General features: G+C 41.1%; 1 protein-coding gene across 1 annotated transcript in view; it reads left to right on the top strand.

Moving 5' to 3' along the window:
• The first annotated feature begins 893 nt into the window (after positions 1 to 893).
• Positions 894 to 26,613, top strand: part of PPP2R5C (protein phosphatase 2 regulatory subunit B'gamma) — a 182,818-nt gene continuing 157,098 nt past the window's right edge. The window contains exons 1-2 of the mRNA XM_034767954.1: positions 894 to 1,052; positions 2,951 to 3,016. Coding sequence (XP_034623845.1) covers positions 1,026 to 1,052; positions 2,951 to 3,016 — 93 coding nt within the window. The 5' untranslated portion in view covers positions 894 to 1,025. The remainder of the gene's footprint in view (positions 1,053 to 2,950; positions 3,017 to 26,613) is intronic.

Below are 26,613 nucleotides of genomic sequence, written 5' to 3'. Positions count from 1 at the left end.
TGTAAGCTCTTTGGGGGCAGAAATCATCATTTTGTTCTGTAGTTTTACAGCAAATCACACAATTAAGTCTGGTCCTTCAGCAGGACTCCTAGGCACTACAGTAATACAAATAATAATTTTAAGATAAGCATGAAAGAGAAAAGATGTTCATTTGTTCAGGGTTGTTCTGATGCTTTTTTATATTTGGCATGGATGAATTAAAAAGTAGCTCCTGTTTTCAAATTATAATCTTTGCAGGGAGGTGGGCCTAGCAGAATAATGCATGTTTCACTAAACTTGAAAACTTCCCTGAAAGGAAAAGGATAATACGTTTAAAATAGCAGGATGCCCATGCAGAGTGCACCTTCTCCTTATCAGTTAATTGTGTTCACATGCTGGGGTACCTAAGCCCAAGAGATGCTGGACATCTTCAGCCTCTATTATGATCAATAGGGAAACGGGTCTTAGACCGACTTCTGCAGAAGTCAAGATACAAGCCAAAAAAATGAGCCCATGCCACCACCCAGGGAGGCGGCTCTGCCGGAGGGGGGGGCTAGGTAAGGTTGGCTCAGTCAGAGTGGGCGGCTCTCCCCCCAGCCTGGCTGAGCCGGGGAAACGACTCTGCTTCGGTCCGGGGGGGTGCGTCTGCCTGGGCCAGTCTGAACCGCGGGGGGGGGGGGGGGGAAGCGGCTCTAGCGGCGGGGCGTGAGCCCCAGGGAGGAGGCCGGCGGGGCAGCACTGCCAGGAGGCCGCTCTCCAGCCGCTACCAAGCCCCCCCCCCAGCCGCCGCTGTGCGCTGGGATGGAGACAGCCCCGCCCCCTAGCTCACAGAGGGGAGGAGGGGAAACGTTGAGCCCACGTGACGGGGGACAGCCAATGGCGAAGCGGCGTCCCGGCTCGGCCGGGCGGAGGCCGGGCTGCCGCCGCTGGGAGCCGGAGAAGGGGAAGAGCCTGAGTGGGGCGGGGGAGTCGCAGCGAGGACTCCGAGCGGGGACCCCAGGAGGCTGCGCCGCGCCGCTCCGGCCCGGCCGCCCAACCGACCGGCCATGCCGAATAAAAACAAGAAGGAGAAGGTGAGTCAGGCCGGCCGGGGGCGCTGGCGGCCCGGGGAGCTGCTCGCGGGGCGGTCCGGGGGAGCAGGCCCCTGCGGGAGAGGGGCCCGGAGGCAGAGCCGCTGAGGGGTGGCGAGCTGGGCAGGTCCTGGCGGTGGAGGGAAGAGAGGGACAAGGGCGGGGGCGGGTCGGTCCGGGCGGAGGCTGCCGAGGGACTCCGGGGTGCTCCCCGTGGGAGGGGGCGGGGATGGGGAGCCGGTGAGGCGGCGTGGGAGGGGGCGCTCCCTGCGGGTGGGCGGTGGGCCTAGCCCCGGCGATGCTGCGTCTCCTCACCCAATTTCTGGGGCCCGATTCGCCCCCATCCGACCTCGGGGGGAGACCGGGGTTCAGCAGCACCAGGGAGATCCAGGGGTTCGCGGAGGAGGGGACTTCTTGGGGGCGTGAAGGGGCAATTGCTCGGGTACGGGGTGGCTGCTTTATCGGGTGTATGTAGGAGGAGTGAGTTGTTAGAGGCAATCTCTTCATTTGAGGCAAGGTGGGTATCTCTACTTTGTGTGGGAGGGAGTATTTTTAAAGGGGGGCAGGTTTCTGGGGGAGGCTATTTTTAAGGTTGGCATCTACGGCACTTCCCTGGGTAGCTTTATTACTGAATACTGTGCTGTTTGAAGCTATGTTCATAGAAGTATGCAAAAACACTTTGCAAGCATTACTTGAGATTTGCAATCCCTACCCCACCCAGTGTGGTAACATTGGTCCCATTTTACAAACAGGACAACTGAGGCAGAGAAATAGTGATTGCTCTAGGCCACAGAGTGGCCTGAAGAGAGTTTTACCTCAAAAAAAGGAAGACATGCCAGAGATTCCATGAAGTCCACTGGGGATTTCACTATTGTTGTTGGTTTTTTTTATATGGAAGGTGCCCAGATACTAAGATCAGGGCCATGTACAGGTAGAAAACCCTTAGAGGGAGTTAGTGTTAAATCCAGGAGTTGCATCTGAAGAAGTGAGTTTTTTTACACACAAAAGCTTATGCCCAAATAAATCTGTTAGTCTTTAAGGTGCCACCGGACTCCTTGTTGTTTTTGTGGATACAGACTAACACGGCTACCCCTGATATTCAAAGCCAGGAGTGGAACCCAGAGCTCCTGACTCCCATTCTGTGCCTGTTCCACTAGATAGCTTCCTCTATTCCTTTGATTTCAGGCAGTCTTTTAGCATTTCCACATCAGTTTAAAATCAATTGCTCATGGATTTGTCTGTGTCTTATGAATGTATTGATTTTTGTGCATTAAAATAAAGATGCCCCACTGCTCCAAAAAAGTTGTAGACTATGTTAATGTTTGTATTTCTTTTGTTTCCTTTATCCTGTAGTGAGAGAAATAGGGGCTGGATGTAGTCTAAGTGCAGCATTTGAAGTGAGGAGAAACTCTTGGGTTACAGACCTGCTTTAACACTGGGGTCTTTGCCGCTGAAGTAGCTACACAGGTGCAAACACCTATATATACATAGTTGAGCAATATAAACCGTGACTTGCACTGGAACAGCTTATCCTGGCTTCAAAACTACACTAGGGGCTAAAAACTGAGGGTAAACGAAGGCTGATTCTCTGTTGCCTTGTGCATACCATTTGCACTCGTTGCCTCTGTTTTATTAGATATAAATGGATATAAGATTCATTGATGTAAATAAGTAATGTTTCTAAAGCATTTTGAAGGTGAAAAGTGTTAAGTATTTGTGGAATTTCTGATACTAAAATTTGTAATAGTATAATAGTTAAATTTATGGGCCTTATTAACCTTCTGTAGTGCATATTTTTATGTAGTTCTCTGGACAATCAGTTACTTGACTGAAAGCATATTTGATTCTGTTTGAAATTAAGCTTGAAGCTGGGAAAATTTATAAATCTCTTTAATTTTCAGGAACCTGCAAAATTGGGCAAAAGTGGAAAAAGTGGTAAAGATGGACAAGATAACCAAGAACATGAGGTAATTATTGCTACAGCATGCAGTCATCTTTGTGAGAATAATTGGGAAGACTTTACAAGAGTATTTATAACCTTTCCCACATTGGTATAACTTAGATGGCAGAGGTTTGGTTTTTTGGAAACCATTAGGACTCTTTTGACAGGAAAGGTGTTTTACAAAGCTGCATACAACTTTTGGAAAGTGCCTTCAAGGGAATTACTCAAAATAAAATCAACTATGGCTGGTCCTTGATGACTTACTTTCTACTCCCCACAGTTCCTTTTTTTTCCCTCCACTGGCTACCTCTGTCTGTCAACTACTGTAGGCATGCACCTTTTACTCCTGAGGGAATTCTGCGTGCAAAGTTCAAGTCCCCCACAGATTTTCCCTTGTTTCCCTGCAGAAAAATGACTTTCTGATGTAGAAGCATGGGGAAGCACCCCTCCCCAACAGCATGGGCATGTTGTTTTGGGTCCCTGGAGTGGCTTCTACCCTGTGCTGGGTTCAGCTACTAGTCCTGACTGGGCTGGGGCAAGGGAGGACTGGACTTGCTCTTCCCTTTCAAGGAGGGGCCAGGTGAGACCTACCCCCTGAAATCTACCTGGCTACAGAAAGCTCTGCACAAATTCACACCTTGCTTCCTGCTCCCATGTCTGCTGAACCCCCACCCCCCCCCCTCCCGAACCCCCTTGAATGCACCCCCCTGCCCCAGGCCCACCCCCTGCACTAGAACCCCCACCCTGAAGAGACCCACCCCCTCTGCACTTGGATGCACCCTGATGAGCCCCCTGCACCCAGACCCCCACCACACTGAGTCTTAGCCAGTTGCACCCAGACCTCCATTCCCCCAGCATTCAGGCCCCCCCACACCCAGACCTCCCATGCCAAGCCCCATTCCCTTGCACACCGAGACCCTCCCTGCTGAGCCCCAACCACCTTAACTTGAACCCTCCTGCAGAGTCCCGTGCCTCTGCGCTTGGAACCTCCCAGTGAGCCCTTGTGTATCCACATCACCACTACACCTGAACCCCCCACTGAGCTGCCCACACCCAGATTGCCCCATCCAGAACCCTCTCACCCCACACCTGGATTCCTCCCTCCCCCCCCCAAAGAGCCCGTCCCCACTTGGACCCTGCTGGGCTGAGCCTGCCTGTCCATACCTGGTGCGGAAGGGCAAGGCTCCAGGGTATTTCTGGGGCAGGTCTGGCGCTCGTGCCGTGTCAGGGTCCGGTGCAGCCTCATCACTGAATCCATGTCAGTGTGGGGGAGGAGTGCAGTGGCAGCTGCAGGGTGATCGAGCACAGTGCAGCAGGTGGCCTGTGCTCCCCACTGCCATGGTGAAGCCTCCACGTTTATTTATTGACAAAATTTGCAGAATTTTAAAATATTGTGTGTAGATTTATTTATTTATTTATTTGCACAGAATTCCCTAAGGAGTAATCTTTCCTTCCTCCAACCCTTTTGTCAGGTAAAAGGCCTGTCTTTTTCTTTTAAGGTGCCCCAGTTTTTAAACTTCTACATCGTCTTCTCTCTGTTGCCAATAGCTCTCTTCCTTTATGAACTGAATGCTAGTCCATCTCTTTCAAGTGGCAGTGGCATCTTCCAAGCAGTCAAGACTTATGTAACAGTCTTGTTCGTGGGCTGCCACTTTTTTCTCTTATGACTTCTCCAGTGGGAGGGATTGCTAGTACTTTGGGGGATAGGATTAGAATTCAAAATGACATTGACAAATTGAAAAATTGTTCTGAAATCAACAAGATGAAATTCATTAAGTGTAAAGTAGAAGAAGAAAATCAAATGCACAACTTCAAATGGGGAATAACTGAGTAGGTGGTGGTAACACTGAAAAGGATCTGGGAGTATAGTAGATCACAAATTGAATATCAGTTGTACAATCTGATACTGTTGCTAAAAAGGATAATATCATTCTGAGTATATTAACAGGAGTGTTGTATAATACAAGGGAGGTAATTGTCTTGATCTGCTCAACACTGGAGAAGTGTTGCTTTGAGTTCTGCGTCCAGTTTTGGGTGCTACACTTCAAGAAAGATGTGGACAAATTGGAGAGAGACCAGAGAAGAGCAACAAAAATGATAAAAGGTTTAGAAAACTTGACCTATGAGGAAAGGACTGAGAAGGTACCTGATAAGTCTTCTAAACTGTAAAGGGCTGTTATAAAGAGGACAGTGATCAATTGCTCTCCTGGTGCACTGAAATTAAAACAAGAAACAATGGGCTTAATTTGCGACAAGGGAGGTTTAGGTTAGATACTAGGAAAAATTGTCTAACTGTAAGGATAGTTAAGAACTGGAATAGGCTTCCAACGGAGGTTAGGGAATTCCCATCACTGGAGGTTTTTTAAAACGGGTTGGGCAAACATCTGTCAGGTATATGTGGTGCTTCCTTAGCGTAGAGGGATGTACTAGATGATCTCTGGAGGACCCTTTCTGCCTTACATTTCTATAATTTTTAAAGCTATACACTGAACTGTTCCACTTCTGACTGACAATTCTGCTGTTATTGCTTTTGTTCCTCCTCTTGCTGCTTCACTTTTACCTTTGTTAACTAGCTAGATGTGATGGCTTCAAGTGGGTCAATTAAATTGCTACTCATTCTCCTTCCCACATTTCCTGGAGACCTAACATTACATAGAATCTTTCCATTTGGAAATTTCAAACTCTGTGTTTGAGTATGTTTTGAAATTCCCTAAAATGTGTCAGTGCCAGTCTGAAAAACTGCTTCCCTGAAAAGATCATTCACTTCTATAGTCTTGTTTGTAAATGTGTTAGTTCAAATATTTGTTTCTCTGCTACATAAAAGAATATTTTTGCCCTCCTTCCATTCCCACCCAAGAATTATGACACACAGGAATAGTATGTATTTTTATCTTGGAAAGTGATGATTATTTTTCTGGTGAGCTTCATTGAGTTTTTATTGTTTGTCATGAGCAGAAATGTACTATAAGATGCATATTATCAGGGTCAGTTTATTTATAGCTAACCACTGAGTAATCTAGCCATAATGTGCTCATTGATGAATTCATGTTGAGTTGTGATTTGAAGTTTGGCAAAGTGAAATAATACTTTAGCTACTATAGAGGGAAGACTTCATTGATAGATGATCAAATCTGTAGCAGATTATGCAAGTCAATGAATACTCTGAATCTCCCTTGTAAATTGGTTTGGACCCTGTATCTTTAACTTAATACAATATATTGGATGGAAATGTAATTTTCTTTCATGATTTCTTACTGTATTTGCTAATTTATTTGATCTGGGTTACTTTTTACATTATTTAAAAAAAAAAATTACCTGGCAGGTGACGTTCTCAGGGGAAGAGCATGCTACAGCTCTTGTGTGTTACTCCTGGTGGCACCTTTTGTGAAGTATTATGTGAAGGAGCAGCACAGGCACAATCCTATGCTACTGAAAATTCTTTGTGGTGAAAGAGGGAGAATAGGATGGGAAAGGGACAGTGACAAGGATGTGGCCTGAATATATGATGTGCTTAGCATCTTCAGTTTACAAGGTAAAGCCACAAGAAAAATCTTGAAAACCTGAACGCTTACTTGACTGTTTTAGCAGCTTTATTGACAGAATATTTGTACATCTTGTAATATAAGAGGATAGTGTGTTGAAGACTTAACATTTTAAGGCAAATAACTAACCAAGATGTATACTAATCTGCTATATGCATGCATAGAAAGGAATTTGTCAATGTATTGAAGACTTGGTTGTTTCATGAGGTTATATTAATTTGTAGTAAGAGGTATACAACTTGCGTGCTGAATTTCCCCAAAAAGTAGACATTCTGGAGGAGATTTTCATGTAGGTAATCTTAGAATTGAACATAAAAGGAGTGTTTCTGTGAAGTACAACCCTTATTTCAGTATCTATCTCTGGCTAATAGCTGTTTGAGATAAATAGATATTTAAATCCTTCTCTAGACCACCAACAGATTTAGAAATGCACAGACATATGTTGTTTTTTCAAGTGAATTTAATGCATGTGAAAAATGCCAGATTGCTACTTGTGTTGTCCCTGTTCTTTGAATAGAGGACAGTCTCTAGTCCCTGCAATGTCCCACAAATATTTTATTTTTAGGCATTTCTGTAGTGCTTATCTGAACACATGATGATTTGGACTTTTATAGCATTTTTTTTCATCTGTGGATCTCAAAGTGATTTATGAAAATGAGTAAGCATTATCCCCATCTTACAGTTTTGAAAACTGAGGCGTGGAGGGCAAGAGAAGCAACTTTCCTAAGGTGTGCAGAAAGTGCTATCTGAAATGAAGATTACAACAACCCAGGTCTCTAGTGTATTAACTTTATGCCTAATTCACAACAACCATGCCTCTCAAATGTACTTCAACCCTGACATAGGGCCATTTTAGAAATACCAGGAATAGTCTAGTCTCTGGTTTTGTTGGTCACATATGGATTGTGATCTTGATTTCTTGTGATCTTGATTTCTAAGGGCTTACCTACACTTGAAATGCTGCAGCTTTTTGGTGTAGACACTGCCTACGCCTATGGGAGGGGTAATCCACCTCCCTGAGAGGCTGTAGCTATGTCAACAAATGAATTATTCTGTTAATCTAGTGCTGTCTATGCAGGGAGTTATATTAGCTTAACTATGTCACTCAGGGGTGTAGCTGAGTTGACCTAACTTTTTAGTGTAGATCAGGCCTAAGCTTTGAAGGATTGGGGTGTTGAATTTGACATCTTTTCTCCCATGTGTTTTCCCCGCCCCCCCAAACAAAATAAATAAATAAAAGGAAACACTTCAAACAGCCTGAATAAAAATCACTTTCCTCACTTTTAGGGTAGATCCAACAGCTCATTTATACACAAGCTTTGAGTTAAGAATACATTATAATAGATTTGGGATGGGGTTGAGTAATTCTGAATCTGTATGTAACAACTGGATTTCAAAAATGAGGATTGGGCATCGGGACATCAAAATCTTACAATTGATTCAGACTAACCCGTGTCATCAATAACAGTTGGGAGACTGGGGTATTTTATAGTTGAAATGTCACCGACATTTAAAACTTGTATTTAAAGAACTGGTATTGCAAAATATAAGGGAAAATATGATTGTTTTCACCTGAATGTTTTATGTTGCATACAAAAAACATATTAGAAGAAAATTGTTATGGTTGCAAAGCACTCAGAAGTCAGGAAATACCTGAATTAAGGAGGTCTTGCTACCTTAATTTGGCTCTCTAGTGCATATGCATTATTATAATCTTTAATTACATGTTCACATGATATTTTCCCCCCAGGACCCTGCCTCATTCAGTATATAGTATGAATGGTGCTCACTAAATGGGTAACTATTGAATCACAATTCAATTAATCACAGAGACTTGGTGGGATAATTCACATGACTGGAATATTGGTATAAAAGGGTACAGCTTGTTCAGGCAGGGAAAAAAACGGAGGAGTTATTGCCTTGTATAGTAAAGACCCAAGTGGGAGACAGATGTGTTGACAGTCTCTGGGTAATGATAACATGGGTAAGAAACAAGGGTAATGTTATGGTAGGGGTCTACTGCAGCTCACCTAACCAGGAAAAAGAGGTGTGTGACATTCTGTACCTCAAAGTAGTACCCTGGAACCCCAGTATTCACCACTGTGATGATATATGTTTTGTACAAAGTATGCCCTGTGAAGTATCATTTTAAGTCTTGATCTGTTGAACATTAATATCCTGTTTGATTGTATATGCTATCATTGTGAAGTTATGAAGCATTGCTATATGCGTTACTGAAATATGTTGTGAGGTTGGGGGGACACTCACAGTCAGCATTTCAGTTGCAACAAAGGACCAGCAGCACATGTGCTGTTGGCCCATTAAAGAGAATCCACTCTCCCAATGGCCATCTCAGAGACAGCATGTTTTCAATGGAGACTGCTTGCCCAATGGGGACTGCCTGATTTCTCCCCCCCCCCCCCCCCCCCCAACCACAGCAAAGATCTTTCCAGCAAGCTGGAAGAAAATATAAAAGAGGTGAAGTGACATTGTCACTTGGCCTCTTTCTCCTCATCTCAGCACCTGGAGGAACATCTGGAAGACAAAAACTTTGAACTGGGGATAGGTGGTCCCAGACGGAAAGATAGGCCCAGCCTGTGTATTAAGGATGCTTGTTCTGTTTTCTCTGGGTCAGAAAAGCTGTATGATTCAACTCTTGCTTAGACTAAAATTTTACAGTTTAGAAAGCATGTTTGCTTTTTATTTTATTAAGGTAACTACCTCTGACCTTTATGCATATTGCTTATCACTTAAAACCTATTTTTCTGTAGTTAATAAATCTGTTCTATATTTTACCTAAAACAGTGTTTTGATTGAAGTGCTTGGGAAATCTCAGCTCAGTTTACAAAGGCTAGTGTGTGTCCATTCCACACTGAGGGAGTGGCAAACTACTTAATGAACTTGCACTGCCCAAGGGGGCTTTGAGCAGTGTAAGATGGTATAGGGCTGGAGCTGGGGGGAATTGGATGGAGCCTTTCTATTGATGGTTCGTGAGTGACTGGGAGATCATTCATGTAACTCAGTTGGATGTGTCCCTGCCTGTGGATGTCTGTGTAAGTGTATTACCTGTCAGAGGTTTGTAGCTTGACATCAGCATCACAGTGTGGGAGACAGGGGGCAGGGTTGGCCTTTAGAGGTGGACCACCCAGGAATCAGCACAGGGACACCAGGGTCAAGAGGGTGCTGTGTGGCAGCAGCTGGTGTAGAGTCATAAACTGCTCTTGGCTGGCATGAGTCTGTGTGTGTGCCCAGATTTCTCCCTGCTTCCTCCCGGTGGAGGAACATGGGGGAGGGGGAGAAGACAAGCAATGATGCACAGCTACTGCTCACCCCCCTCCTCACAATGTTCCTTTGCCCTCTCCCCTCCTCCTCCCCCCCCTCCCCCAGACTGTGAGGTGGAGGGAGCAATATCAAACACTCCGTGCATTCAGATCACTTTCCCACCTGGGCTGTGCTGTGAGGCAAGCATCAGGAGCTGCTGCTTTCCTGCCTCCCCTTATGCAGCCCAGGTGTAGAAAGTGACCTGGATGCAGGGAGCCTGATGTTGCTCCTTGCCCTCCCCCCCCTTCCCCCCCCCCCCATATCCCTCTAGAGGTGCGGAGAGGAGCAGTGTTCTGCGGGGGAGAGAGAACAGCAGTGCAAGCTGCTCTGTGCATCTAGGTCAATTACCGCATGTGGCGCAGGGGTTGGGGCAAAGGGGGCACAGAGCAGGTGTTAGGGGCGTGAGAGGGAGGTGCAGGGATTAGGGTTGCAGAGCTTGGGGGTGAAGGGTGGTAAGTAGCCCATGGAGGCCTGGGGCAATGGGGGGGGCATGCCCATGGGGGCCAGAGTCACCAAAATACAAGTTTGCCCAGGATGCCATTTTCCCTAAGGCCAGTCCTGGGGAGTTCAGCAGTCCTACAGTCCAGGTTGAACCCTGGGGACCCTGTCACTGTGAGTGAGGTTTTTTTAAACAACTAACAAAATCATCCAAAGAACAGGACTTGGTCGTGATGGGGGGACTTCAGCTACCCAAACTCCTGTTTGGAAAATAATAGACCAGGGTACAGGTTATCCAACAAGTTTTTGGAATGCATTGGAGACAATTTTTTATTACAGAAGATAGTGAATAGAGGAGAGGATGTTCTAGATTTGATTCTGGTAAATAGGAAGGAACTGGTTGAGAATTTGAAGGTGGAAGGCAGCGTGGGTGAAAGTGATCATGAAGCAGTAGTTCATTATTCTAAGGAGTGGTAAGAGGGAAAACAGCAGAATAAAGACAATGGACTTCAAGGAGGCAGACCAGCAAACTCAGAGAATTGATAGACTTTCTTCCACAGGACTTTACCTAAGGGGAAAAAAGAGTTCAGGGGAGTTGGTAGTTTTTTAAAGAGACATGGTTAAGGCACAAGAGCAAACTATGCAAAGGTGTAGGAAAGATAGGCAGTATGGTAAGAGACCATACTGGCTTAACTTGGAGATTTTCAATGACCTGAAGCTCAGAGTCATATTAAAAAGTGGAAAGTATGTCAAATTACAAAGGATGAAAATATGTATAAAATAAAAAATACAAGTATGTAGGGGACAAAATTGTGCACCCTGGCCTTTCTAATATGATTAAACTGGATAGGGACATAAAAGGTACCAAGAAAACCTTTTACAGATGCATTATAAGCAAGAGGCAGACCAATGACAAGAATAGGCTCATTATTCAATGAGAAGGAAAAGGCAACAAGAGAAAACATCAATGGCTGAAGTGTTAAATGCCTTTTTGTTTGTTTGTTTCAGTTTTCACCAAAACGGTTAGCAGAGATTGGATGATTAACAGTGAACGTCAGTGTAAATGGGGTAGGATACAAGGCGAAAATAGGGAAAGAACAAGTTAAGAGTTACTTAGGCTATGTCTACTCTGTAACTTACAGCAGCACAGCTCCATTATATTATGCTGCTGTAAGGTCTCCTGTGTAGCTGCTCTTTGCAAGCAGGTGAGAGCTCTCTTGCTGGCAAAATAAAACCACCCCCAATAAGCAGTGGTAGCTTTGCTGGTGGGAGAACATCTCCCGCTGACAAAGCACTGTCCACACCAGCACTTTTCATCAGTAAAACTTGTCAGTCGGGGGTGTTTTTTCACCGCGCTGACTGACAAAAGTTTTACCAAAAATGTGCCATGTAGACAAAGCCTTAGACAAGCAAGTTAAATGTCTTCAAGTTGGCAGGGATACATCCTAGAATACTTAAGGAACTGGCTCAGCCGTTAGTGTTTATCTTTGAGGACTTGTGCAGGACAGGAAGGAATGCAGGGACTGGAACCGGCTAAATATAGTACCTGTCTATAAAAAGGGGTATGAGGACAACCCAGGGAGTTATAGACCAGTCAGCTTAACTTTGGTACCCAGAAAGATAATGGAGCAAATAATCAGACAATCAACTTGTAAGCACCTAGAAGACAGTAAATTAAGTAACAGTCAACATAGATTTGTCAAGAACAAATCATGTCAAACCAACCTAATATCCTTGGTTGACAGGGTAACAAGCCTTGTGCACGGGGGGAAGGGGAAGTAGTAGATGTGGTATATCTCAATTTTAGTAAGGCTTGTGGTATTGTCTCACATGACTTCTCATAAGCAAAGTAGAGCAATATAGAATAGATGAACCTGCACAACTGATTTTAAAACCATATTCAGCGTAGTTATCAGAGGTTCACAGTCAATCTGGAAGGGCATATCTAGTGAGGTCCAACAGAGCTCTGTCTGGGTCTATTTCTATTCAATATCTTCATAAATGGTTTGGATAATGGCATGAAGAGTACACTAGTGGTTTGTGGCGATACTAAACTGGGAGAGATTGCAAGCGTTTTGGGGACAGGATTAGAATTCAAAATGATCTTGGAAAAAAATGCAGAAATGTTCTGAAATAAATAGGATGGAATTCAGTAAGGACAAATGCACTGTACTACACTTAGGAAGGAATAATCAATTGCACAAATACAAATTGAGAAATGACTGTCTGGGAAAGAGTAATGCAGAAAAGATCTGGGGGTTATAGTGGATCACAAACTAAATGAGTCAACAATGTAATACTGTTGCCAAAAAAAACAAACAAACGTTATTCTGGGATGTGTTAGCAGGACTATTGTAAACAAGACATGAGAAGTAATGCTTCCAGTCTACTCAACACTGATAAGGACTCAATTGGAATATTGTATCCGGTTCTATGCACCACACTTCAGGAAAGATGTGGACAAATTGGCAGAAGTCCAGAGGAGAGCAGCAAAAATGACTTAAGGTGTAGAAATCATGACCTATGAGGAAAGATTTGGGAAAAAACAACAACAAAAAAACCCACCCCAAAACCAACAACCTGGGTTTGTTTAGTCTGTTGAAGAGAAAACTGGGGTGGGGTGGGGACATAAGTGTTTAAATATGTTAAAGGTTGTTATAAAGGGGAGGGCGATACATTTTCTCCTTAACCACTGAGGACAGGACCTTGGAGGTTTTTAAGGCCTGGCTTGACAAAGGCCTGGCTGGGATGATTTAGTTGGGAATTGGTCCTGCTTTGAGCAGGGGGTTGGACTAGATGACCTCTTGAGGTCCCTTCCAACCCTGATATTCTATGATTCTAAGTAATGGGCTTGCATTGCAGCAAGGGAGAGTTAGGTTAGACAGTAGGAAAAACTTCCTAACTGTAAGGGTAGTTAAGCACTGGAACAAATTACCTAGGGAGTTTGTGGAATCTCCATCATTAGAGGTTTTTAAGAACAGGTTGGACAAACACCTGTCAAGGATGGTCTAGATAATACTTAATCCTACCTCAGTGTTGGGGATTGGATTGGATGACTTACTGAGGTCCCATCCAGTCCTACATTTCTACAGTTTCTGTGATTTCTTATCATTTAATATATTGCCCTATGCATAATTTCCTGCAAACCATCTAAACCCTTCAGTGAATACAGAATTATATATTTCTTCATGGGCTTTTCTATGGTGTTGCATTATAGTATTTGAGTGCTTTACAAACATTAATGAATTTACTTTCACAATACCCCTGTGATGTATGGGGGTGGCATTATCCTTGTTTTACAGATGGGGAACTGAGGCACAGATTAAAGCCAGAATTGTCAGAAATTTCCTCTAATTCTGGGTGCCCAATTTGAAAAGCCTAGAATCTGATTTTTCAAAGTGCTTTGCGTTTTATAGCACTTTATATGTTCAACTATAATTTCCATTGACATCAGGTGCAACTGGTAAATCTGACACCAGGGTATCTCAGGTTCGGTATCTAGAATATGAGAACACAGTAGCTACCTATGACCGGTTTGGTTTGTAGTTTGTCTAGCCTTGCCTAGCAGTTCTATAGCAGATGCAAGGATAGAGTCCAATTCTCTAGGATTGCCATTCAGCTACCTTGACCATAAGCCCATCCTTTTTCTTCTTGTCTTTCCCTGCTTGGTTTGTCACACACCTTCCAACTTCAACAAATGAGGCAGGGATCCTATACACAAGTTTTTCACTACACATCCCCAGAGTACCATCCAGCCTATGTGCTTAATGAGTCAGAAGTCCTGTGGAAAAAGTAACATGATCATGTAACTACTATATCATAATGTGAATACACAGGCCAAATTCTGGCATTTGTTAACTTTTGGACACTTGACTTTGTCACCTTAACCTTCTTTTAATGTCGTTTATGTAATTTCCTAAGTGTTTTTTTTTTATACTTGGAAATTGGTTTTTCAGTTTTTGTCATGTGGAAGCATATTGTTTTCTCACATGGGTTATCAGTAAGGTTGAGATCATTAAATCCACAACACAATCCTCTACCTCTTGAGCTAATAGTCACTGGTAGCAGTAGAAGGCTCATTTCATCTATGGACCTGCCACTTGAGGGGGATGGAGACACGTACTTTGCCAGCAGATTTCACAAAGCTAATTGCTATGCAGCAAAGAGATGTTGAGACTTGGGGCTAATGGGTTCAATTGTTCAGTTATAGGCTTTGTGGGGAGGATGCTGTTGTGGGTATAGTTTTTTCCCCACTTCTTGTTCCTCTCCACTTTTCGTTCAGTTTTAGGTTGCATCCTCTTTCTCTTCCACGCTGTCTGGTTGCCAGCAGGTGAGCATTGAGATACAGTAGAGACAGTTTGCCTGCTCTCAGTTCTGTGCCCAGCACCACAGTGGCTGCTGGAGCAACAGTTGAAGGGAAGATCCTGCTCAGCCCCGGTAGCTGGATGTTGGAAAATTTTATTATTTATTTTGTATTGCCATAGTGGTTAGATCCAGTCTTGGGCCTAGGACCCCATTGGGCTAGGTGCTATACAGACATTGAACAAAGACTGTCTGCCCCAGAGAGTATATGGTTTAAATATAAGACAAGGACAGCAGATATGCAAATGACTACAAGGAAACAATGAGAGAACATTGGTCAGCATGATCATATTCTCCTCTTTTTCCAGGAAGATTAAGAGGACTGGTAGGATGACAGAGAGACCCCCACAAGTGCAACCTGCTTGAGAGGGAAAGTGATCTCATCTAGGCTACTTAAAACTCTGGTGTACCTTTGTTTGCTTTGGTTTAATACTAATTTACTTCAAATGCCTGAGAAACATTAGGAGAGGTTTGTGTGTGGGTGGAGAAGTCTGAATATTTAACTCTGACACTTCAAACACAGGGTGAGAGTTTACATGAGGCTCAATCCATATCTGACCTTTGATAACAGAGCCAGAGGAAACCTGACTTTAATATTCCTAGTAGTTTTAATGTTAAAGTGTGTGTGTGTGTGTGTGAGAGAGAGAGAGAGAGAGATAAAGCCCTTATGGCTTCTTCATATATCTTAAACAAAAAAAAACAAACCCATTTTTTTTTCATTTGCAGGTCACCATTAACTGTTGCAGTAGCATCAAAGTATACTTTTGGATAGTTATTCTACAGTTTAATGCATTCACTGTAATCATGTCAGAACAATTTAATCTGTTAATCATAATTATGAGAAATATATGTGTAGTTGCCTAATAGACTATTACATTTTTTGCATTGAGTTTTCCCCCTGAAAAATTCAAAAATAATGAAATGCAGTGGGCAGACATCTAAATATAGCAATTACTGCCAATATTAGGGTAAAGAAATTAAAATGTAGAAGCCTATTCCTGTATGCTTTGCTTGCAGTGTTATCTTTGGCTGATCACTTTGTTTTAAAAAAATATTGTGAGCTTTTTCTAGCTGTTAAACAGCAGGCATAGTATGTTAATTGGGATTTTTTCTCACCTTTAAACATAAAATAATAACAAGAATAGCCATTCTGGGTCAGGCCAATGGTCCAGCTAGCTGAGTATCCTGTCTTCCAACAATGGACGGTGCCAGATGCTTCCGAGGGACTGAACCAAGCAGGGCAATTTATCACGTGATTGTCCCCTTTCGTCCAATCCCAGCTTCTAGCGGTCAGCTGTTTATGGACACCTGAGGATTGCGTTGCATCCATGACCATCTTGGCTAGTAGTATTGATGGATCTATCCCCCATGAACTTCTCTAATTCTTTTTTGAACCCAGTTATACTTTTGGCCTTCACAGCATCCCCTGGCAATGAGTTGACTGTGTTGTGTGAAGAAGTACTTCCTTATGTTTGTTCTATGCCTTCTGCCTATTAATTTAGTTGGGTGACCCCTTGTTTTTGTTGTTTACACATTTCCCTATTCACTTTCTCCACACCGTTCATAAATTTATAGACCTCTATCATATCCCCTCTTAGTAGTCTCTTTTCCAAGATGAAGAGGCTGTCTTTTTAATCTCTCCTCATGGAAGTTGTTCCATAACCCTAATCATTTTTTGTTGCCCTTCTCTGTAATTTTTCCGGTTCTAATGTATCTCTTTTGAGATGGGCAATCAAAACTGCATGCAGTATTCAAGGTGTGGGTATACCATGGATTTATATAATGGCATTATGCTTTCTGTTTTTATCCCTTTCCTAATGACATTGTTATGCTTTTTTGACAGCCTCTGCGCATTGAGCAGATTTTTTCAGAGAACTATCCATGATGATTCTAAGAGTTCTTTCTTAAATGGTTATAGCTAATTTAGACCCCATACAAAATTATGTGTAGTTGGGGTGATGTTTTATGTTTTGCAGTATGCGTTAGTTTGCATTTATCAACATTGAATTTCATCTGCCATTTTGTTGCCTAGTCACCCAGTTTTGTGAGATTCTGTTGTAACGCTTCGCAGTCAGCTTTGGACTTAATTAGCTTGAGTAATTTTGTATTGTTTTCAAACTTTGTCACCTCACTGTTTATCCCTTTTTCCAGATCGCTTATGACTGTGTTAAACGGCACTGGTCTCGCTACAGATCCTTGGGGTACCAGCCCCGCTAATTACCTCTCTCCACTGTCACAAGTGGCCATTTATTCCTGCCCTTTGTTTCCTATCTTTTAACCAGTTACTGATCTATGAGAGGTCCTTCCTGTTATCCCATGACTGCTTACTTTGCTTAAGAGCCTTTGGTGAGGGACCTTGTCAAAGGATTTCTGAAAGTCCAAGTTCACTATACTGTATCCACTGGATCATCCTTGTCTGCATGTTTGTTGACACCTTCAAAGAATTCTAATAGATTGGCATGGCATGATTTCCCTTTTACAAAATTCATGCTGATTCTTCCTCAGCATAAGAGAATATGAATATGAACTATGATTTGGATAGTGTCCAAGTATCAAAACTTTATACCATACTCTAGTTGTCTTTTTGGGGGAAAGGGGGTAGGGGAAGGATTAGCTTCCTCTGTATCTCAGTGTTCTTAAGTTGATATATCAGAATTTGTTCAATGAAACACTACTTAATTGTGCTTAGTTTTAGAAATCTGGAAAGTTCTAACAGTAAAATGTGCTTTTCAAGCAGGAACAAACTCTAAAATGTAACACAAAAATAAAACTTACAAATTACAGTAGCCATTTTTTAATTTCTGCTGTTGGCCATCTTGCTGAAAACAGCTTGACCCAGTGTCAGAAGCTGTTAAACTGTTTGTAATACTAGTTTGAAAACTAATTCACGATCCACAAATTAAAAAAGGCTTTTTTCTGATTAAACACTATTGAAGTGTGTTGGATACTGGCCCACAATCTGTGACAAGAAGAACAGGAGTACTTGTGGCACCTTAGAGACTAACAAATTTATTAGAGCATAAGCTTTCGTGGACTACAGCCTACTTCTTCGGATGCATATAGAATGGAACTTGCCTTGCCAGTATCTCACATCTGTCACTTTTCAGTATGCTTGCTACCACACAGAGTGCACTCAAGTGCACCAGTTTTAGGTCATGAACTTTACAGTTGTTGAAAGTTTTACTTTTCTAGGGTTACCATACGTCCGGATTTTCCCGGACATGTCCGGCTTTTTGGGCTCCAAATTCCCGTCCGGGGGGAAATCCCCAAAAGCCGGACATGTCCGGGAAAATCGGGACATGCGGGGGCCGGCGGTGCCGACCCATGCTGGAAACGCCAGGGGGGCCAGACTGGGCCGCGCCTCCTGCTCCCCCCACACCCCTCTGACCTGCTTCAGGCTTCCCGCGAATCAAATGTTCGCAGGAAGCAGGGGAGGGGGCGGAGTTGGGGCGGGGACTTTGGGGAAGGGGTGTAGTTGGGGTGGGGGTGGGTGCGGGGCCGGGGCCCCGTGGAGTGTCCTCCTTTTGGAGGCTCAAAATATGGTAACCCTAACTTTTCAAACTTTCAGGTTCCTGGGTTGAGTAAATTGGTGGCATTTTTCTCTCAAGAATATTATTCCAATTACAAAATTGTGGCCTTATTATCTAAAGGAGGACCAATAAAATAAGAGTTCTCCAACATTCTGTAAGAATCTAGAGGAAGTGTTTTACTCCTCCTGCCCAACAAAAGGGTGAGAGAATACTAATGTTTTTATGACTTCCTTTTTGCTTTCTGGCTACAAGCATTCAGTGGTCTGTTTAACTAGTGAAAGCTATTAATTGCTATACTAAAAAGGTGGTATGTCTTGTAAATGCCCAAACTTTTTTCTTCATTTGTGAGTTTCTTAAAAGTGCTTTTTATTTTTATTTTTTTAATACTGCATTGGAAACTGGAGTAGTTTGTGATAACTCCATGGGAGGGTATTCTTTATTTTTAAAAAGCCTGCTTAGCAATACAGACTGTACTGATAAACTACTAGTAACACTTTTTCAGTGGATTTTTTTTTCATGAGCATACATCTGATGAAATTCAGAGAATTTTATGAAAATCTGGAATTTTGAAATTTTCATTTATATGTAGAAAATGTCTTTAATCCTGTTGTAACAACAACAACAAAATTCCAAATCACTGAAAGACAAGTGTTGGTATTTCATTTTTACCTTAATTGCCTTAATAGTGATAAGTAATCCAAGAAATTCACAGGGCAGGAACTTCTGTTGACAGAAATTCTAAATGAGAGCAGTCCATAAGAATCGCATGGAAATCTGGTTGTGTATAGGTGCTTGCAAAGGCTGTTGACAAGGTTGGCTCCACAGGATTAAAAAACAGCTTTACCAAAATGTATACAGTGACTGTATTGGTGGGTGGATTTCTAAGAAGAGGTGGCACAAAAAACCTAAATAGGACTTAATTTTGAAAAATAAAACAAAAGACGATGAAGGGAAGCTATAACTTCCATTGCTGTGATTGTGTTTACTGATACTTCTGTTGGCCACTGGTGAAAGAAGTACTTTGTATGCAAAGTGCGTACATTACCCGCTTTTTCACATTTAACTCCCCATCTACAACTACTTATTTCCTTATTTAATTTTTTCTTATGTGAATATTTCACTTATTGTTTTAGGATAACTTGCCATTTTTTGCAGTTAAAACTTGAGAACACTATAATAAATCCAAAATTATATTTAGCTTCAGCATAGGAATTTATTTCTAAGAATACATGTTAAATGGCACATGATTAGAAAGAACCGTAGCACATCAGATGCACAGTGAAAACAATTGTATTCATTTAATTACTAAATCAAAATAAAAGGGGAAATGTATAAAAATCTAACTCTTTTTGAAGGAGGCAGTTTTGTTAATTTATTTTTCTTGTTCTTGTGGCTAATGCATTTGGTGTGCTAGGACTGTTCCTGAGCGTTTTCTGTAAAAATGTCTGTATCAGTGCTAGGACACAGAGGAAAATTAATTTCTTCTTTACTAAGTATTTTTTAATCTATCAAGATTCCTTTGTGTTTACTGGTATTTTTGGGGATTTATACCATACGCTAGTTGCCTTTTTGGGGGGGAAAGGTGGAGGGGAAGGAGAGTTACACTTTTGTAAATTGATCAATATATGGATTGTCAGCTTGTATAAAACAAATGCTAACCTCTTGTTAAGTCTTCTCCTTTTTTGTCAAAATGTGTAATCCATGCTGCCGAATCTCTCCAAAAAAAAACATGTGTAGCTGTCTTAATTTCTTGATAAGGCTCTTGAGGTATGAAAGATGATAGATTTTTTTTTTTTTATAAACATTTTTCTATTGCTCCTCTACCCCGATATAACGCTGTCCTTGGGAGCCAAAAAAATCTTACCGCGTTATAGGTGAAACCGCGTTATATCCCACTTGCTTTGATCTGTCGGAGTGCTCAGCCCCCCCCCCCCGAGCGCTGCTTTACCACGTTGTATCCGAATTCGTGTTATATTGGGTCGCGTTATATCGGGGTAGAGGTGTACTTGTAAAAGTGCCCACGACAAAGGAGGCAGTTAGTATAGGAGATTGGTAGTTGCCTGTCTTGGTTAACAAGTGTCTGAAATTAAGTTTGTATTCCATTAAACAAAGTTAATTTAGTAAAAGTCTCTGTACTATATTGTAGTACTAGTTTGAGCTGGTAATTTTGTTTAAACTATTAACTATCTGAAAGTTTTGGGGCTCCTTTCCCTGCAGATCGACAATGGTGTGGTTTCTGAACTCTGGAAATGCTAAATGGTTTTAAATAGGCCATGTTAGAGCTTGGACCCTCAAAGCTGTCAGGTCTGATTCTCTAAACTGGGTACAGAATGATACTCCTTATTATAGCAAAAAAACAGTTTTAAAACTAAAAGTGTAACTACATGAGGAGTCAGGGTCAATTGATTTAAATCATAAGTGTTAATTATGATTGAAAACAGCAAGCAAGAAACTTTGATTTAAATCAGTTATTTCAATCTTGTTTTGCATTAATACTTGTTAATTATTTTCCTGAAGAGAGGTCCATTCTCCTTGATTGGTATATTACCATTAAAATGTGTTGATTTGCAGCTAAATGTTGCCTTTATGCTAAAGTTGGTATTTTTAGTTAACCAAAGGGTACACTATAATTATACACATTTATTTAAGCTGTGTAATTGCTTAAAATATATTTATTCAGTTTCTTATTTTTATGTTTTATTGTGTTAGAAAATGATGAATGAGGCATTTCTTAGTTACGTTTTGGCTCCTGATTTGTGTCAAGCTGCATTTGGATGGACATTGGAATTCAGTGCAGAAAAACAACATTCTAAAATTGTTTTAGTTAAATAAACTTTTTAATGTTCTGGATACAGCAGAAAAAATGTAAGCTTATCGAAACGTATTTTATATTTAAAATTGATTTACTAAACAAAGGAAGTAGTTGATTGAACTGATTGTTTCTGATCACCTTGCCCTTCAAGATTTTAGCCCTAGTAGATCTCATGCTCTCATACCTTGTTTTTATTCAGAGATTGGAAGAGGGAAGACAAGCTTTCCTGCTTTTTCAACCGAATTCTCAGTTTTCAATGAACCTCAGTAGTCCAAATGAAGAAAATATGCTTTTTGCACCTGCTAGCTCACCTGAAATCAAAAGCAATTAAGGCACAAAAATTTCTGTACAACAGAAACTGGAAAAATGTGAATACTGGCTTTGGCTCCATTATAAAGAATGAAAATAATATTAATACTATAGTACATGGCATTGAGACATTTGTAATTACAGTGCTATAGTGTACTATATATTGAATTTGGGTAATACATTAAATGAGGGCAATATGTTGAATAAGTAACAGTATGTCTTGAGTGAACTAGTTTGGCTTTCATTGTAAGATTTCTTTACAGCCTAATTTGCTTTTAAATGTAATTGCTAAAAATTTACATTTGAATGCGCAAACATCTATTTTAAGATTTTTATCATTTAAATAAATTAGGGGAAAAAGAAGTTCAATGGGTTGAATTGCCACCACATTTTACTCCCTAGTACATATCCAGAGATACTTGAGAACTTCAGCTTCAGGACAAATATTATGCATTGCAAAGACCAAGACAGGAGTCATTTATGAAATGTCTCCTGATATTTTACAAAGTACTCGATCCCTAAGAATCCTGAATCTCCTTCCACTTAGCAATAACTGCTGTTCTCTTCCCTGAGTTGATGTTAAGCCAATGGCTCATTTGTTTTCTGATCTCTTCCAAATAGCTAATATTAGGCAATAGCCAAGGCAACTTACAGTTGAGCAGCATCTGTGTATTGGTGCTGCTAGGAGGCTGTAAACTCTCATGATCTCTTCAAATAGTTTTATGTGGATGTTGAGAAGAGAGTATGGACTTTTGTGCAACTCTGTGAAAGAGCTTGGAATACAAGATCATCACAAGAAGAAAAGGCTATTGCAGTCATCAAATGCAGCTATTTAGCAGTTTTTACCAGTTCAAAGTGGCTCATCATTCTTTCAACTTTTATAACACATGGTATCACAGTGTAGGTCTGTTCACTTTTAGCAGTTGGACCAAATGAGGTTGGTTAACCTGCTACTGCTTTAGGTTAATGGACTAAGTCCTTTAAGGGTAAGCAGTAGGTCTCATGATTTTAGATTGAGTGTCTCTGGTTTAATCCCATCAGACATCCACATGCACTTCTAAAATGCCTCATATCTTTTGCAAATTATTGTGGTTCCCATGACTACTGAGTCAATAAACAATCCAGCCTCTAGAGCGGTAAAAACTTTATGCAGAAATAAGGGTGTTAGGGTGTCTTGGCTGTTTCAAGTATAGGCAAGTACATTCTGACCATCTAAATTCCCTTCCGGTAGTTTGACTCTTTGCTTTCCCTCCAGAAAAACAACCCACACCTATTGTATAGAGTAGCTGGCACATTCTACCCCGGAAGTGGCTGCATTTCAAAAATGGGTGCTCAATCCCTAAAATATATAGCTCCTTAAGTATTTTGGCAGCCTTCAGGATGATAATTTGCTATATTAAAGTTATTTCCTTCAGCAATGCTGATTTTATAATATATCAAGTTTAAGGTTGTGTTTTAATTTAGTTCTAAAACTACAGTTTATAAATAACTGAAGTTGTCTTTTTCTTAATGTTATCTTTAGGAGTGCCTGAGTCCTACTTTACAGATTCAAAAATAGTAATTTAAATAAAAAGTTAAAGGTCACTTACTCCCTTGAACAGGTGAAAATAGGACAAATGCAGGATGGAGAGAATGGGCAAACTCTGCTTTTAGTTAAATTTCAAGATCTGCTTACACTGTATGGTGTGTAGTCTGTAGGTAAATATAATTTTAATCAAACGTGGCACTTAATTTGAGCTTTTCTCTGACTTTATTTAAAGGCAGCTGGAAACTGCAATTTGTATAGGTACACACACCTTCCTGACATAGGAAGGAGAGCAATTTCCCTGTCTGACAGCCAAATCTAACTCCAAAGTCACAGCAACAAGGAGCACAATAAGTTTTTCTTGTTGTGTTAACAACAGTATTCTTCCCGTTAACAACACGCTTACTGTTAATAACACAAATCCAAAATATATCTGTTCAAATAATAGATTCTGTTAAAGTTCAGTGTGCACAGTTCACTGTGGTGTAGAGTTGTTAGGATAAGGAAGCACTCTTTGGGTCAAAGAGGGGTAAAAATATGTCTCCACATATAATTTCAAGATGACAGCTACATATAACGCCCTAGTTTAAAAAAAACAAACAAAACATTTATTCTAAAATTTAGAAATACATATTGAAAAAATTATATTTTCAATAATGAAACTAAGTAAAACAAATGTCTCATACTGCCACCATCAACCTCATTTAATCAAATTTTCTTCTTCCTCAGCCACAGAAATATTGAAACTGCTATAATTATTTTTTTAAAGTAAAAATTAATATCTATACAGTGTTTGACCAAAGAAACAGTGGCATTTTCCATTAAGTATTCTCTCAGATTTAATGTTTACAATTTTACATAACAAAAATGAAGAATCTGAATAAGTAATTTACTGAGCCAAGCTATCACAGTTGCTTGAATAATACCTGGTTTTCATACCAACAAGAACAAATGAACATCAGGGAAAAAAAGTTATGAAATCAAAACTGACCCATGATTTTAAATACCAGTCCATCCTGACTGCACCATCAAATTGTTTGAGTTTAGCCTCTCATTACATTCTCATTTTTCTTATTATGTACAGTGCCCCTCTTCTAAAAGTTTAATCCTCACTAGCTTTCCTGACAGCTAGATTTTTTTTTTCTGTATATTATAAAGGCAGTATCAGAAATAGCATCTGACAAACTTCTGTCTTTAGATGTACAGAAAGGTTAGTCAGTGGCATATAGGAATCACATTTGTAATTTTTAAGCTATTCTATGACTTTGCTTCTGAAGTGGATCCCATAGTAGTTAGTATTGAAAGGGGTTATTTGCCAATAGGTGATAAAAAATTGTGTTAGTCCTTCTTAAAATTTTTTAGGAATTCCGCCCTAGGTCCCTATATCTGTAAAATGTGTAGATATGGGATGGATTTAAAGACTTAGGCTATGTCTATACTTCCACTTATGTCAGTATAACTTATGTTACTTGGGTGTGAATAAGCCACCCTCCCTTAGCGACATGAGTTTCACTGACCCCTACGTGCTGGTGTGGATAACATTAAGTTGACGAGAGAGCTTCTCGTGCAGACATAGGTGCCACCACTCATTGGAGGTGGATTGATTAAGTTGACGGGAGAGCTTTCTCCCGTCAGTGTAGTGTGGCTACACTAGAGAGCTTACAGTGGCGCAGCTGCATCTGTGCTGCTGCGCCGCTGTAAGCTCTCTAATGTAGCCATAGCCTATATCTACTGTTACGTTATAGCTGTTCTCTTCACAATGTGGATAAAAATCAATGATATAAAAATGTATCATAAGTATCTTTATCTTCAAAATAAACTTGCTTTACATTTTAAATGTAATGTTATGACAACCTTTGGCAAGGTCTATACTTACTGTAATCTATTAAAATCATTTAAATAAAAAAAGCTGCAACAATTAGTTGCACACATACAAAATGGGAAATGACTGCCTAGGAAGGAGTACTGTGGAAAGGGATCTGGGAGTCATAATGGATCACAGGCTAAATATGAGTCAACAGTGTAACGCTGTTGCAAAAAAAGCAAACATCATTCAGGGATGTATTAGCAGGAGTGTTGTAAGCAAGACACGAGAAGTAATTCTTCTGCCCTACTCCGGGCTGATAAGTCCTCAGCTGGAGTATTGTGTCCAGTACTGGGTGCCACATTTCAGGAAAGATGTGGACAAATTGTAGAAAGTCCAGAGAAGAGCAACAAAAATGATTAAAGGTCTAGAAAACATGACCTATGAGGGAAGATTGAAAAAAAATTGAGTTTGCTTAGTCTGGAAAGACTGAGAGGGCGCACAAGTTTTCAAGTACATAAAAGGTTGTTACAAGGAGGAGGGAGAAAAATTATTGTTCTTAACTTCTGAGGATAGGACAAGAAGCAATGGTCTTAAATTGCAGTGAGGGAGGCTTAGGTTAAACATAAGGAAAAACTTCCTAACTCTCTCGAGGTCCCTTCCAGTCATATGATTCTATAATTATACAGTCGTTCGTTGCTCCTGTTTTGACCAAGACATACAATAAAATTGTAGCTTTGCTGAGGGCACATTTCTCGCCTGTGCCATCTGTTTGGAGATTTCAGTTGCATAAATGAAATCAACAAGCTGTTGAGATGGCTGCAAGCTGCGTCACGATGCTGAACAATGTAACTTTGGTAATTTCCTCAATGACGTGCTGCAAGATCGCCTTGTTTGTGGAGTTCAGGATAAAGCGCTTCACGGCCATCTCCTTGCTGAGCCGAATTTGACATTTGCCATTGCTCAGGAATAGGTCCTGGCCACCGAAACAGCATCATTGCACACTTAGGAAATTTTTGTTGCGACAAACAACATGAACACTGTCACAATCAGACGATTGTCATTGACAAACTCAGCAGTACCAAAGGAACTCAAGCACAATGTTGTCAGACAAGATTAATTGTTGGAAGATCTGTTTAGACTGCAGAGGACAGCATAAGTGCTCTGCATGTAGGTTCAAAGATGCGGAGTGCCGATTCTACAAAAAGAAAGGTCACATGGAGTGAGTCTGCCAATCAAGGTCAACAGTGTGAAGCAAAAGGATTGTGACAAGCATTCTCATCCTCCAGTGTCAACCAAACTCAACACTTCCTTCAATGATGTCAAGAAGCTTTACCATATTCTGAACAACAAAGAATCTGGAGGTTCTGAAATGTTTGCAACAGTGTTCATTAATGGTTATGAGTACGAAATGGAAGTCCACTCAGGCTCTGGAGTGTCAACTGTCAATGAAGACACCTTGTCTTTTTTCCCCTCTCATACTCCCATGTTAGCAAGTCTGTCGTGCAGCTTTGGAGACTACAATGGACAAAAAGTTAACCTCATCGGAAGCTGTAAAGTAAATGTTTGCTACAACTTTTCTATGCAAGATTGCCTCTCATTGCCCCAAAATGTCAGTGTGAAAGCCTCTTTTGCAGGAACTGGCTCACACTATTGAGAATCAGCATCCATACCATCAACAAACAACAACTAAAACAGATAGTCAACAAATTCCCTCTATTGTTAATGGAAGAATTGGGAGTTCACAAGGACCACAAGTGTTGCTCCACTTGGATTCAGCAGTTGTGCTGATCAACATGAAGGTCCGGAATGTACCTTTTCCCCTATGTCTGAAGATTGATGCTGAGCTAGATCTACAGGGAATACTTGAGTTAGTTACACTTACAAAATGGGTTAGTGACTGTACATGTAGTCGAGCGGAATGGTGACATGCGAATCTGTGGAGATAAGTGCACTTTCAAACAAGGCACTCAAACAGC

The sequence above is a fragment of the Trachemys scripta genome, chromosome 4, assembly GCF_013100865.1.
Source record: "Trachemys scripta elegans isolate TJP31775 chromosome 4, CAS_Tse_1.0, whole genome shotgun sequence".
Taxonomy (NCBI): Eukaryota; Metazoa; Chordata; order Testudines; family Emydidae; genus Trachemys; species Trachemys scripta.
The sequence above is the reverse complement of the archived record's forward strand: the minus strand, read 5'-3'. Positions and strand labels throughout refer to the sequence as shown.